The sequence below is a fragment of the Rattus norvegicus genome, chromosome 17 (genome assembly GCF_021556685.1).
Source record: "Rattus norvegicus strain SHRSP/BbbUtx chromosome 17, alternate assembly SHRSP_T2T, whole genome shotgun sequence".
NCBI lineage: Eukaryota > Metazoa > Chordata > Mammalia > Rodentia > Muridae > Rattus > Rattus norvegicus.
Window position 1 is genome coordinate 8,480,645 of NC_141550.1, and position 12,656 is coordinate 8,493,300.

The 12,656-nt window shown below is 51.7% G+C and overlaps 1 protein-coding gene across 14 annotated transcripts in view; it reads left to right on the forward strand.

Annotated features, from left to right (window-relative positions):
* The first annotated feature begins 528 nt into the window (after positions 1-528).
* Macroh2a1 (macroH2A.1 histone) overlaps positions 529-12,656 on the forward strand; it is a 61,583-nt gene continuing 49,455 nt past the window's right edge. For 13 of the 14 annotated variants that reach the window (XR_015640741.1, XR_015640742.1, XR_015640739.1 and 10 more), the window contains exons 1-2: positions 529-708; positions 7,066-7,270. Coding sequence is in view for 5 of the 14 variants with exons in the window: in XM_087590339.1 (XP_087446465.1) it covers positions 7,099-7,270 (172 nt within the window). In the remaining 9 variants the exon portion in view is untranslated. 14 annotated transcript variants of the gene reach the window in all.

Below are 12,656 nucleotides of genomic sequence, written 5' to 3' on the forward strand. Positions count from 1 at the left end.
GAGGAAGCTAGCCGATTCCACGAGCAAAGCAAACCCAGACTTTGAGGCCAGTTCTGAAGAATCCCACTGATCAAGGGAGTTGAGATGCAGCAGCTGATCTTGGGGCACACAGCTGCTTGAATAATGCTTGTATTTAAAGACAGGGGGCCGGCTTGAGGCGCGGAGTTTGTGCTGACTTTGGAGGAAGAGATCTCTGGTAACAGCAACTGTGCCCTCCCTCTTTGTGGACAACGCCACTGGTGATGAGGCGACACAAGACACACAGTAGGTGCTCACTGCACATGCTTGCCGAGCCGCGCTCTGAACAAGCATCTTCCTGAGGCCCGACCCCTGCAGCTCCCGCGCGCAGACCGATGTCTGGTGGGCAGAGGGCAGGCGGCAAGGCCTGGGTGCAACCGAGGCTGGCGCCGTTGGCGTCCGCGGCCCGGCGCAGGCCGGGGTCAAGGCCAGGGCGCCGAGTGGCGCGGGAGGGGTGGCCGGACGCGCGAGGCCGGGAAGGGATGTGACGAGCGGCGCGCTGTGCATTGTGGGAATCCCGGGGCCGCCGCGAGTGGTTCCAGTTCACTGGTTCCAGCGGAGCCGGGCGGAGGGCGCGAGCGCGGGACGCGCGGGCGGGAAGCGAGGAGGCGTGGGCGGGCAGGCAGGAGTGCGGAGCGGACCGGCGCAAGAGGCCGACCGGGCTCGGGCCCCTCACCGTGCAGCCGCCCGGTAAGTACCGCGCGGGCCTCGGAGCCGCAAGCTGCGGGTCCGCACGGTCCGGGCCCCCCGCGCCCTACGGCCGCCGCGCGCTGGGCTCTGCCTAGAGCCGGGGAAGCTCGGGCGGTTACCCTCGGGCCTCGGGCTGCCCGGGGTCCGCCAAGGCCCTGCCGGGGCAGCGCGCGGGTCCCGGTGGTTTTGTTCCGAAAGCAAACCCGGAAACCAACTTCTCTCGGAGACGCACCCCTGCCCCCGCCGGGGCGCTTTGTGGGAAAGGGGCTGATGGGGTCTCCCCCCTCTCTCCGGGCGGTAGAGCCAGGGTTGGCGCCGGTCCTAGGGCACCGAGGCCCGGAGGCCGAGACCGGTCCGTCCGCCCGGGCCGGAGCCGCTGTGCTCAGAGTTTACTTGCTCGTGCGCCGCTGGCCCGCGCGTGCCCTCCCGGGCACAATAAAGTGGGGCGCGAGCCACGGGCCGTTGTGAGGCCGGCTGGTGGGGCACCCGCCGCGAGGCCTGAGCAGGCGAGGCCTGGGGACCACTCGCGGACGGAATCGCAGGCCCGGGCGGGCTGGAGAGGAGCCATGGAAGCCCCGCTGCTCTCGCTCGCCTTTTGTTTGCTTTGTGCTGGGGAGGTGTTATTTTTAAGGTGACTCCGGAAGGCCGTAGGCTCCCCGCGCGCAGAGGGACAGCTGAGAAGAGAGTCTCTGGGGGTGGGGTGTGTAGAGACGGGAGGCGCGGGATGCTGCTGGCGGTATCACCTGACAACAGGTGTGCGAGATGCTGAGCCCCGCTCCCACTCCTGCAGAGACCGCCGGTAACTTACGGCCGGGCAGAAGATTGCTTGAAAGAGTCTTAGCAGATATGTAGGGGAAAGTTGTTTTCTAGGTTTCAAAGAGTAACTTTTGAACAAGCCGCCGAGACAGACCTTGGCTCCAACAGTTACAGTCATTATGAAGTCTTTGTAAGATTTTTTAATGATCCAGTAAAACAGCTTAGAAGAATAGACAATTAGGGGAGTTCTCCTGCTCAGTTTCCCTCAGTGCTGACACCTCTGTGGTTTGAGGTTTTACTGTTAAAAGAGAGGAAGTGTTTTGTTTGTAGACTTTGCACCAGGGAGTCCCAGTTTTGAACAGTTTGTGCTGGAGTGGAAGACTCGAGTCTTAACCCCACTAAACTTCTTGTTACCTGTAGGTTAACCTTTAGGTGTACAGTCACAGTTACCATTAACACGGAAATAGACGCCTTGTACCTGCTACTGCACTTAATACAGCTTGTCCACAATTGACCAATTGAGCCAAAGTAACTCAGCACACACACACACACACACACACACACACACACACACACACCACCCTCTCTGACTAGATCAACCTTTTCAATTTGTGGGGTTTTTTTCCTCTTAAGGATAAGGAATCCCCCGAGACTTTAGACTTTCCCCCTTTCTCATTTTGCTATGAGCTAGGTCGTTTTCATTGGTTGACTGTTCATGTTGATCCCTAGGTAAAGAAGGTATTGGGGAGAGGTGGGTGGACATTGTTTATAGCAGGTACTGATTTATGGTGAGGCAGGGAGAGCCCACACTGTCTACTGAGAACGGTCCGGAAATTCACATGTAAGAACTTCCTCACTGGCTTACTTTCTACCATGTGGACTAACTTTAGGGAGTGATACAGTTCACTCTGCCACCTTCCTCAGGATCTGGAAAGCCATTCTTCCCTCCCATGGGGACATGCTTGGAGCTGATGGTGTCCCCTAGTCGATGAAAGGTCTATTTGAAGAGAGAAACTACTAGTCTGTATGTGGTGTTCAGGATTTGCAGTAGCCTTTGGTTCCTGATGGGCTTTTCGGAGCCCATTCTAGGAACATAAAATGGGAAAGAGTGGGGGTGACTTGGACCCTTACCTGCTAATGCCCCCATCCCTGTTCTGTAGGCTTAGGAGCAGGGGCTCCTAATTGAGGACTCCAAAGAGTCCTATAACTTGCTTGCTAAGAGCAACCCTGCCTGGTTGATGCTTGCAGTCACTCGTATGTCCCAAAAATCTGTTCTGGGTTAGGAAATAGTCATGAGCAAGAAATGCCCAGGCCCTGCCCTGGAGAACTGACTGTAGGTCGGTAGAGGAAGGACAGTTGTGTTAGTGGGGTCGAGTCCTATGTGGCTTGGCGAGGTCAAGAGGCGAGTTTGTTGGGCATAGGAGGACAGGTGGGGGCAAGCGACCAAGGCCTGAGAAACCATGTGTGCCAGTTGTACAAGCTAACCAGTGAGGTGAAGCTAGAATCTAGGGTCAGACGAGGACAGGGGAAACTCCACGGAATCCCATCAGAACCACAGCTGATCTAAGAGCAGCCAGGAACACCCCAAAGTAAGAGTAAGAGAGGAGAGCAGTGGCTAGGCCATCTCTTACCCTTAGTTGGGATCCCCGTGTAGCAAATACCTGGAAGCTTCCAGATACTTGGTCTGACTGGGCTCCTTACGGTCACATTTCCTCCTGATGGCTTTTTAAAAAAGGAGCTGTCACAGCACAAGCAGGGAGAGGAGTTAAGTGGCAGTGTTGCCCTTTTAATGCAGGACTGGTCCCTTCGTACAGCCCAGAAAGCACGGTGGTGTAGTGCGCGTATCGACCGGCGAAGTTTCAGGCCCCAGCTACAAGCTGGGGTTTGCTTTTCCTACCACTAGAAACGGGCCATGGTCCGTGTACTCGGATCTCTTCTGTTTGCAGACACCTCGCTCTGTGATTTAGTGTTTGTTGGACGGAGAGGACTGGTCTCTGTTCTGGGCCAGTCGCAGCACAGCTTGGCTTGTGTAGTGTAGCCACACGCCTCTGGGGACATAGCAGTGCCAGGAATAACAGCAGGAAGGAGTAGATGGAGATTGCCGCAGACAGGATCACCGTCCTCCCCTGCAGGATGGACTGCCTCTGCCTTGCCTTTATGGTCAGAGTTGACCAGAAGGTGGCATGCATGTGGATACAAGCATTTATTCGGCTGCAGGGAATGGAGCCGGTGGGCCTCATTGGCAGTGTTTCGGACACTTATAGATGAGATTCCTCCACACATACAGGTTCTCTGAGTACAGCTCCCTAGGAGTCCTAGCCAATAACTTCATTCAGAATCAGTCTGCATAACTCTGTAGCTTAGCTAGCTAGTGAAGACTTCAGAATTGATCGTTCTTGTGGTTTGAGCGCCCAGACTGGTTACACGTACAGCCTACAACCTGCAAGCCTAGGGTAGCTATGGATGTAGCCCAACACATTGTACTGGTGAAAATGTTGGTCACCCCTGATAAAGGCTGTCTCTGCTCTAGCGTCCGTGGGTCAGTGTCCAGGTGTGAAGAAGATCATGTTTCCTCTGGCTGGAATTACTCAGACCAGACAGTGCCGAGAGGAAAGGTAAACAGGATCAACGATGGTCACAGCCATAATCCTTCATGTGACTTGTATCTCAGTGGTCAGGTCCTTTTCTTCCCGGGAACTCCTCCTGGGAACAATCTCCCTGACTTTTGATGGTCTCAGCTTTCACAGCAATTTGAAAGATGGGTCTTCACAAATGGGTGTTATAAAATAATCCCAGAGAAGGTTCCAGACAAACCACTGCTATGAGTCCTCGGCCTTTGGATGTGCAGCTCTGTTCTCCGCTGATGGGAGAACATTTATTGTAATGGCAACCAAACAACCACAAAATAGCAAGTAAGGTTACAGTGGTGAACAGAGTAAATTGGTTTGGGATGCCAGAGACCCTAAGAAAACAGGTGTCAGTGATACAGTGTAGCGAGTGTTGAGGGCAAATGCATGCAAATCTAGACTGGTGAACAGGTTGGGAGGGAGGATTGGAAAAGCATTTGAAGAGAACATAGAATTGAAAAGGATCAACGTGTATAATGCATTAGAGAGGGGGAGCTGGCAGAGGGAAATTATTATATAATGATTTATTTATTTATTTGTTTATTTATTTATTGCTGGGTCCCTGGAGCTGTATCAGGAATAACTAAGTCAGTCAGTCTGGAGAGAAGCTCCAATTGCTGGGAATAAGAAGATTGGGGTCATCAGAACTTTGTTCATGAGAACTGACCTAGCCAGGATGTCCGTAGGGACAGAAAGCCCAGCCGTAGCAGATTCCATCATGGGGAGCTCCTAGATGGGCTTGCGTCAGCCACAGAGTTCACAGGCACACGAGGTGGGAGTGTAGGTCTGGGAAAGGTGCATGAGTCCAGGGAGCTGCGGGGCTAAGGGTGGTTTGGGAGGGAGGTGATCCAGGAGTGGTGGGCCTGTGGCACATCCCTACAGCTCTCCCTTGAGGAGCACTCTCTGCAGCACTCTACGGGACCGCTCGTCTTGTCCACCCCTCTGATGGAGTCCTCAGCAGCAGCTTTCTGGCTCCGTCTGTGCCCTGAGGACAAACTGCACTCTGCAGCCGCACCTTGCTCCTCAGGCAGCTTGCGGTTGGAGAATGCCTCTTCTCCTACCCTGTTTCTCCAGCACGCGCCGTTCGTGCTGCTGTGCTCAGTGCACAGAGGAAGGAGCCTCCTAGTGAGATCATATGTCCTGGAACCATGGTGAGATAGCTAAGGCAGGCTATTTACAAAAGGGCTTGTGGAGATAAAAGGTTAAGGGGCCACATGCCTGTTAGAGTCCTGAGGTGGTGTAGAACATCACAAGGCATGGTACAGGGATTGCGTGCGTGCGTGTGTGCGTGTGTGTGTGTGTGTGTCTGTCTGTCTATCTCAAAACCCTTTTCTCCTTTAAAGCCACCACAGTTCAATCATGGAGACTCCATCTTTGACTCTGCCTAATCCTGATCATTTGCCAAAGGCACCACGTCTGAACACTTAGTCAGATTAAGTTTCTGACCTCTGAACACCTGGATGGAATGCTTCAGGAAGCCTCAGACACGGAAACCACAATTAACGCACAGCACAGGGGTGTGACTCAGAGATCACCTGGCTAGAGTGGGTGGATCTTCCTGTCCTAGGCTGCTGACAGCAAAGGGTGGCCAGCACGCAGTGGTAACTAGGTACAGTCTTTGCACCTTTGGAGTGTCTGGGACCCTCAGGGCGCATATCCTTTTGGGTAACAGACTATGATGCCCTCCTGGACGATGAACCCAGCAAGGACAGACATACTTCTCTGGCTAAGTAGTATAGCTTGTCAGCGGTGCCCTGACAAGAGGCTGAGTGCTTGCTTGGAAGTCACCTTGTCCAGGATGGAGAACTGTCCTCCCCTCAGATGAGGCTGCGTGTAGGACAGTTATACTGTGCTTACCAGTCAGACCATGGGTTCGAGGTTAGCTTTTGAACTGGCTCGTCACATGCCCCAGCACAACCCCTGGAGCAGATGGCTAGAGTGCACGTTCCCAAGCTCTCTAGTAATTACGTGCAGATGTGTGGCTAAATTCTGACTGATGGATCAGGAACAGCAGTGGTGTGCCCATTTTCAGGCCCAGTCCCAAAAATTCTCTGCTGTGCTTCCTGATAATTCCCCATCCACGGCAACAGTGGTGATTGGGCTTTGCCCATCACTAGCTCTTTGTTATGGAGACTGTCAGAGAAGGAAACAGAAGGGATGTACCAAGGCAAGCATGTACAGGACTTGCCAGGTCCCGGTCCTTGCAGCTTCTGGCAAACGCTGCCGTCCACAGAGGCAGCAAACACACTAGCAGGTCTTCTGGGGGACAGCTGGTCTGTGCATCTGCAAAGGGGCTGATCACAAGCCGTTCCTGCTGAAAGGGACAAGATACCAGCCTGTGACATCTGGCTCTTGCCCGTCACTGGTCAGGGTCCTAGTGTAAGAACCCAGCCTCTTGGCTGTATGTCCTGTTTTAGGTGGAGGCCATAGCTTTCTTCCCATTTTACTACAGATTTATTATTCCAGCCTCAAGTGCAGAAAGATGAAATCATTAAAGAGGTATAATGTAATAATAAAATTTATAATAAAATTTTTATGGAAAAATTACTTATTGAACTATGTTATCTGTTAGATCAGGACCCAATGTGCTGGCAATAATAATTAAGTTGTTGAATTAATGATGCAACAATCAAAAATTATGCTAAGTCCAATAGTTTTTATGACTGTTTAATATTAGCATTGCAGGCTTAAATTTTTCAAAACCTACTTTATTAGTTTTACACCGTGAGGCATATAAGCAAGACACCTAAGATCAGTCATTGTCAGTATAACATTTAAATGGAACCGACCAATAAAATCGATGTCACGGGATAAACTGTGCGACGATGTGTTTTCTTTGCAAGGGCCAGACGGCAGGCCCAGCAGGCTCAACAGCTGCCTGCTTTGCGTGTCATCTGTTCCTATGAAAAGACCGTAGTGTACCTGGGTAGCGAGCCGTCTCCAGTGACCCTGACTGTGTGTCCTGCCTTCACAGTGAGCTTGCTGATCTGTTTCTGGGGCCGTCGCCATGTCGAGCCGTGGTGGGAAGAAGAAATCCACCAAGACCTCCCGGTCAGCCAAGGCCGGGGTCATCTTCCCCGTGGGACGGATGCTGCGGTACATCAAGAAAGGCCACCCTAAGTATCGGATCGGAGTGGGGGCGCCTGTGTACATGGCTGCCGTACTGGAATACCTGACCGGTGAGTGCCCCTGAGCCAGCGGCAGGCACCAGGGGTTGGACGTGGTGGGTCTTCAAGCTTTCCAAGGACTAACAGGATCTTTTCCTACTTACAGAAGCTCGTTAAACATCTGGAGAAGTCAGACCAGAACAGTAGTTGCTTTTACCTAGATCCACGAGTTGCTAACGTTTTACCTCAGTTACTTGATTAACACACACACACACACACACACACACACACACACACACACACACAGTTTCTGTGTACAGAGTCGTCTCTAGTTTTGGCTGTTAGGAACCCCATTTTCAAGTCTTCAGAGTTAACTTGGTAACGTTGCTGATGACTTTGGGTTTCCTTCTCGATTCGGGATCCGTTTCAGTACCTTAGGTTGGCGTGTCTGTCAGGTCTGCCTGGACCTGTCTCATCTTGAGGGGCTCTCGGGTTTGGTTGTTTTCAAGTCTTTCGAGACACTCATGCTTTAAATTGCCCGTGCAAGCTTTCAGGCTATTGCCTGTTCTTTGGTCAGGGCTGCTCCTCACCACAGGAGATCCAGGCCTTGCTACAATCTCCAGGCGAGGCAGGGGTGGTGTAGACTGTTGGTCTGCACCTGGCATGGGCTTGTCATATCCCTGTTGAGCTGCAGTGGCATCCGCACCCCCACCCCCACCCCCGAGGCAGCCTTCCACCCACTGTCTCCAGTCTCCCAGGGTGATCCTACCGAGAGTGCCCGAGGCCATGGTGGTTGTGGTGAACAAGGGTTAGGGGTTTGGGTTTTTATTTTACTTATTATTCTTTTTTGTTTGGGACAGCCTCATGCAGCCCAGGTTATCCCCAGACTCTTAAAGAGCTGAGGATGGCCTTGAAACCTATTGTGGTTATGAAATAGAGATTCTTCTCGTTTCTTTTATTCTGTATTTCCTAGGTGGCTTTTTTTTTCTGACAATCAGATGTTCATACCCCCAACCCCCATCTCTCTGCTCTTCTCTTCTTACTTTTTGTGCTCTCAGTACTGGCTCACGACTGCTGGACTTGGTGCGTAATTCATGCCATTACTCATTTTAATGCTCAGACTGTCCCACGGTCGGAAGGAAAGCTGGTTCTTATATTCCGGGTCTGTGAGCCCATTGCTTTCCTATGTTTCCCCTTCAGCTCAGTGGCATGCCTCATGGATGGCACCACCCACAGTGGGCTGGGCCTCATGGATGGCACCGCCCACAGTGGGCTGGGCCTCATGCATCAATTAGCAATCAAGAAAATGCCCCCACAGGTGCCCACCGGCCAGTCTGTTGGAGCCGGTTCCTTAGTGGAGGCTCCCTCTTCCCAGGTGTATCAGGTTGATAACCGGAGCTGCCCACGGCACCTGGCGGATGACGTATACCACTGGCAATCAGCCAGAGGGGGTCGGAGTGAGTGGCTAGAAAGCAGGGGACTCTGTGGTTTCACACAGCGCTGGTTTAAAGGCATTGTGACCTAGAGTGAGTCACTTAACCTTTCTGGGCCCACTTTCCTTACAGCTCAAATGGAGACAACCATCTCTGCCCCACTAATTCCAAGCTCTTTGAGTGCTGGAAGGGCCTCCTTAGAGCGGGAAAATTGTCGCATCAGCTTCCTAACACCATCAGGCCCCTGCTTCCTGGGAGCTCAGACACTCTCATTAGGTTCAGTGCATTGTGAGTTTACATTTCTTCCCTGTGGCGTCCTATGTTATGCTGGTGAAGGGTGAGGGGACAGCACCATTGCTCCAACATCTCAGGTAGCTGCTACCTAGTGCCACACAAGTGTCTATATAAGCCCTTCCTTTGCCTGTCTCATTATGAATCTGAGCCCAGGACTTAGGAGATCAGGGTGAAGATCCTTTTGCTTGGCTCTGGAGACCTTGACCTGCTGCACCCACCCTGGTCCCTCTTAGCTCTGGTCGTGCATGGTGGTGCTCACAGGCGAGAGCAGCCCCCGAGTATGGCTGGGAAGCAGCTCAGAGGCTTTCTGTATCCAGCATCCGCCACATCAGCTTTTGCACAGGGAAGTGTGAGATATAGTGTGTTTACGAGGATGACTGCTGGCTGGATCCACGCTGTGTCTGCCTGGTTACCGCTGTAGTCCCTGGCATGAACACCTCCTGACGCTGCCTGTTACATGTAACCGAAGGGGCGCGTCCACAGTTGTCAGAGCTGCGCTGTCATCGTGAGGTCACTGCATCCTTTCCCGGCCACAGAGAAGAGTCAGATAAACTCAGGGGCCATGTCCAGCAAGCCCCTCTCAGAACAGGGCCGTGTGCACAGCAGCTGCTCTCAGAGGGTTGTAGGGCTCAGTCTGTGGGGCCCGAACAGACGCCAGACCCACCCTCAACCTTAGTACTTTAGACCAGAACAGGTACCGGTCAGTGACAGGCGGTGACGAGACAAGGCTGGGAGGCAGAAGTGGGACTGAGCCAGTACCAGGAAGTGTCACTGTTAAAACTTCTCTGCATGTCTGTTTCACTGCCCTCCCTACAAGGAGGTGGCCATCTTAAACGATAGCAATGGCCTTGGGGTGGATCTGGGGACATCCATTTGAAAGATGAACCAGCCTCCTGCCTTTGGAAGGTCTGCGGGAGACACAAGAGGGGCCCAAACCGTAGAGCCTTCTGGGGCAGAAGGAGTGCCCTTGGCCATCTGCTATGTGAGTTAGTTCTCTTGTTTCTGTGACAGAAATGACTTGAGGAAGGGCGCGTGTATTTCAGTTCATAGTTTGAAGGTAAGGCCCACCTTGAAGAGGTGTGGTGGCAGGAGAATGAGGGAGCCACTTGCACTGTGTCATGAATGCTGGTGCCCAGCTTGCTGTCTCCCTTTTACTCTGCCTGGGACACCAGCCCATGGGATGGTACTGCGTAGGGTGGACCCTCCTACCTTAACCCAATGTAGAAACTCCCGTATATACAGACCCTCAGGGGTGTCTCCTGGGTGACATAGATCCTGCTGAGGTGACAGTATTAACCTTCGCTCTGGTCTTTGAGCTGCTTCCTTGTATAATGAGCATCACAGCCCCTGCCCCAGTGAGTTGTAAAGCGGAGGCAGACGCAGCCTGTAGAGTCCCCAGAGGTTCTATTCTGAGGCGCCTGTGTTGCGGCTTCCCCAAGGCAGGGTAAGAGGAGCTCTCCCTGCCCACTGTTGTTTTTCCATCTGATCCACCCACCCAGGTCTCTCTGAGTTGAGCCCTGTGAGCTTCCACAAGACTTGAGAAGTCGTTCAGGGTTTCCGAGGATGTTTCTGAACTCAAGACATAGGGGTCTTCAGCACCAGACCAGAGAGTTTGGCAAGTGGGCATCTCGAGGTATCCAGTGACGGAGGCTTTTGGAGGAGAGCCCAGAAAGGTCCCCGGCCTCCTGGCTTCCTGGCCAAGAGATGAGAGCAGCCTGGTCTACTGAGAGTGCTGGGTACACTGATACTGAGACACGTAGCTCTTCCTTCACATTAGACAGTCAGCAACAGACAAAACAAAAACAAAACAGGAGTTGACACACAGGGACAGTGAGGCAGTCAAGGACAGTTTCTACACAGCCACCATCTTGCCTCCCACCAGGAACCTGCCCCGGCACTCCGAAGCTGAGCAGGTCTCGGTGGTTGGCCTTGGGTTTGCAGGGACAAAACTTGGTTTTGTGAGGGCAAAAGTTAAAACCTTCAGTAATATTTACCTTTCTAAACTCTTCTCTAGTCTAAGACCAAACGCTGCTGGTTTCTGATAATAAACTTGCTAGTAGTGGCAGGGAATTGAGAGGAAAAAAGACTTAATTGCTAGTGCTCTTTCTCAGAGCCCCTCACTGCCAAGGGGAGAGGGTTGGAGCTCATTAACTCTTCCTGAACCAGAGAGAAAATAAAGGAAAAGAATTAAAGTCATTTACATAGATAATATGCATAAACATACACTCACACTTATACACACATATACTCAGACACACATTTACCCTCATACACACACATACACTCACACTTAAACTCACACTCAGACACACACATACTTACACACTCACCCTCATATACACACACACCCTCATACATACACATACACTCACACTCATGCTCACACTCTCACACACACACACACACACACACACACACACACACACACACACTCTGGTTGGGCCCGACAGCCTGTCTCATCAGCACCACAAGTGTTTTTGCACACTTACATGCAGACAGACAGACATATGCATATACATTTGGATGGATGGGCTGAGCCCCCCAAGCCACCACTTTATTTCTTCTCTCTGGCCTTTTAATACCTTCCCAGACAAAAGTTCTCTAGAAAGTCACCTCATAGATAAAATGTTACGCAAAGGGGAGTTATAGGATGGCCATAGTAAGTTCTTAGCATGGTTCATTCTATCAGCTCACTAAAGGTTCACAGCAGCAGTTTTCCACGGCCTTGCTTTACCACAGTGCACACTTGTGACGTCGTCCTTGGACCTGACCTAGAATGAATGTTTTCCTTGATCACAAATTTGTCCCAAGCCTGTTTCTCCTCTTAGTGTTATTTATAAAAGAAAGCTCATTGTATTTTTTATAACACAGGCTTTATTTACTCTTCTATGAGGAGTGGGCACATTCTATTCTTGTTTCTAACTTTGTGTCTTTCTGGCAAATCAACTACAGCTTTCCTTCAAAAATTATTTTAATCAAACTAGGAATTCTACAAAATCATTAATTCATCTAAACAGCACTAATTCATAAAAGTCCTGTTGATCTGCAGGAAACTTTCCCAACAGGGTGGGCTGATGCCCAGGGAGCATTAGGCTGTGTCATAGTGGCAAAAAGGCACTTCAGCGGCAAGAAGTCATCCTGAGGTGACGTGTCTTGGGACCTTGCCTCCCAGAGCTCACCCATCCATCCTAAGTCATGCAAAAATGGTGGGCTGCCTCCAGGAAAGTCCCCTGCTAGCCTTAGTGGCTCCTAGATGGTTCCTGATAGACTTCATGGTACTGGGGACCCTAAGACAAAGGACTTACTTTACTTTGAGCCATGTATGTAGGGTATGAGGAATGTGTGTGAGAATGTGGATGCAGGTGTCTGCAGAGGGCAGAAGACGACATCGGGTCTCCTGTTGCTAGAGCTGTAGGCCGTTGTGAACTGCCTGACATGGGGGCTGGGAACCAAACTGGTCTCCCGCAGGAGTAGCAGCCATTCTTAACCTCAGAGCAGTCATTCTAGCTCACCGAGGAACTTCGTGATGAGTGATACTTTGAAGACATTTGATTGTTGCTGCAGTCCCAGAAACCATGGGCCTCTTCCTGCTCAGCAGAGTGTTGACAGTGGGAGATACCGTATAAGAGATGGGGCTCGGGCTGAAGGGGCAGCTCAGAGGTTAGCGCACGAGTGCTTTCCTAGCACCCACGTGGCAGCCCACAGTTTTTTTTTTTTTTAAAGATTTATTC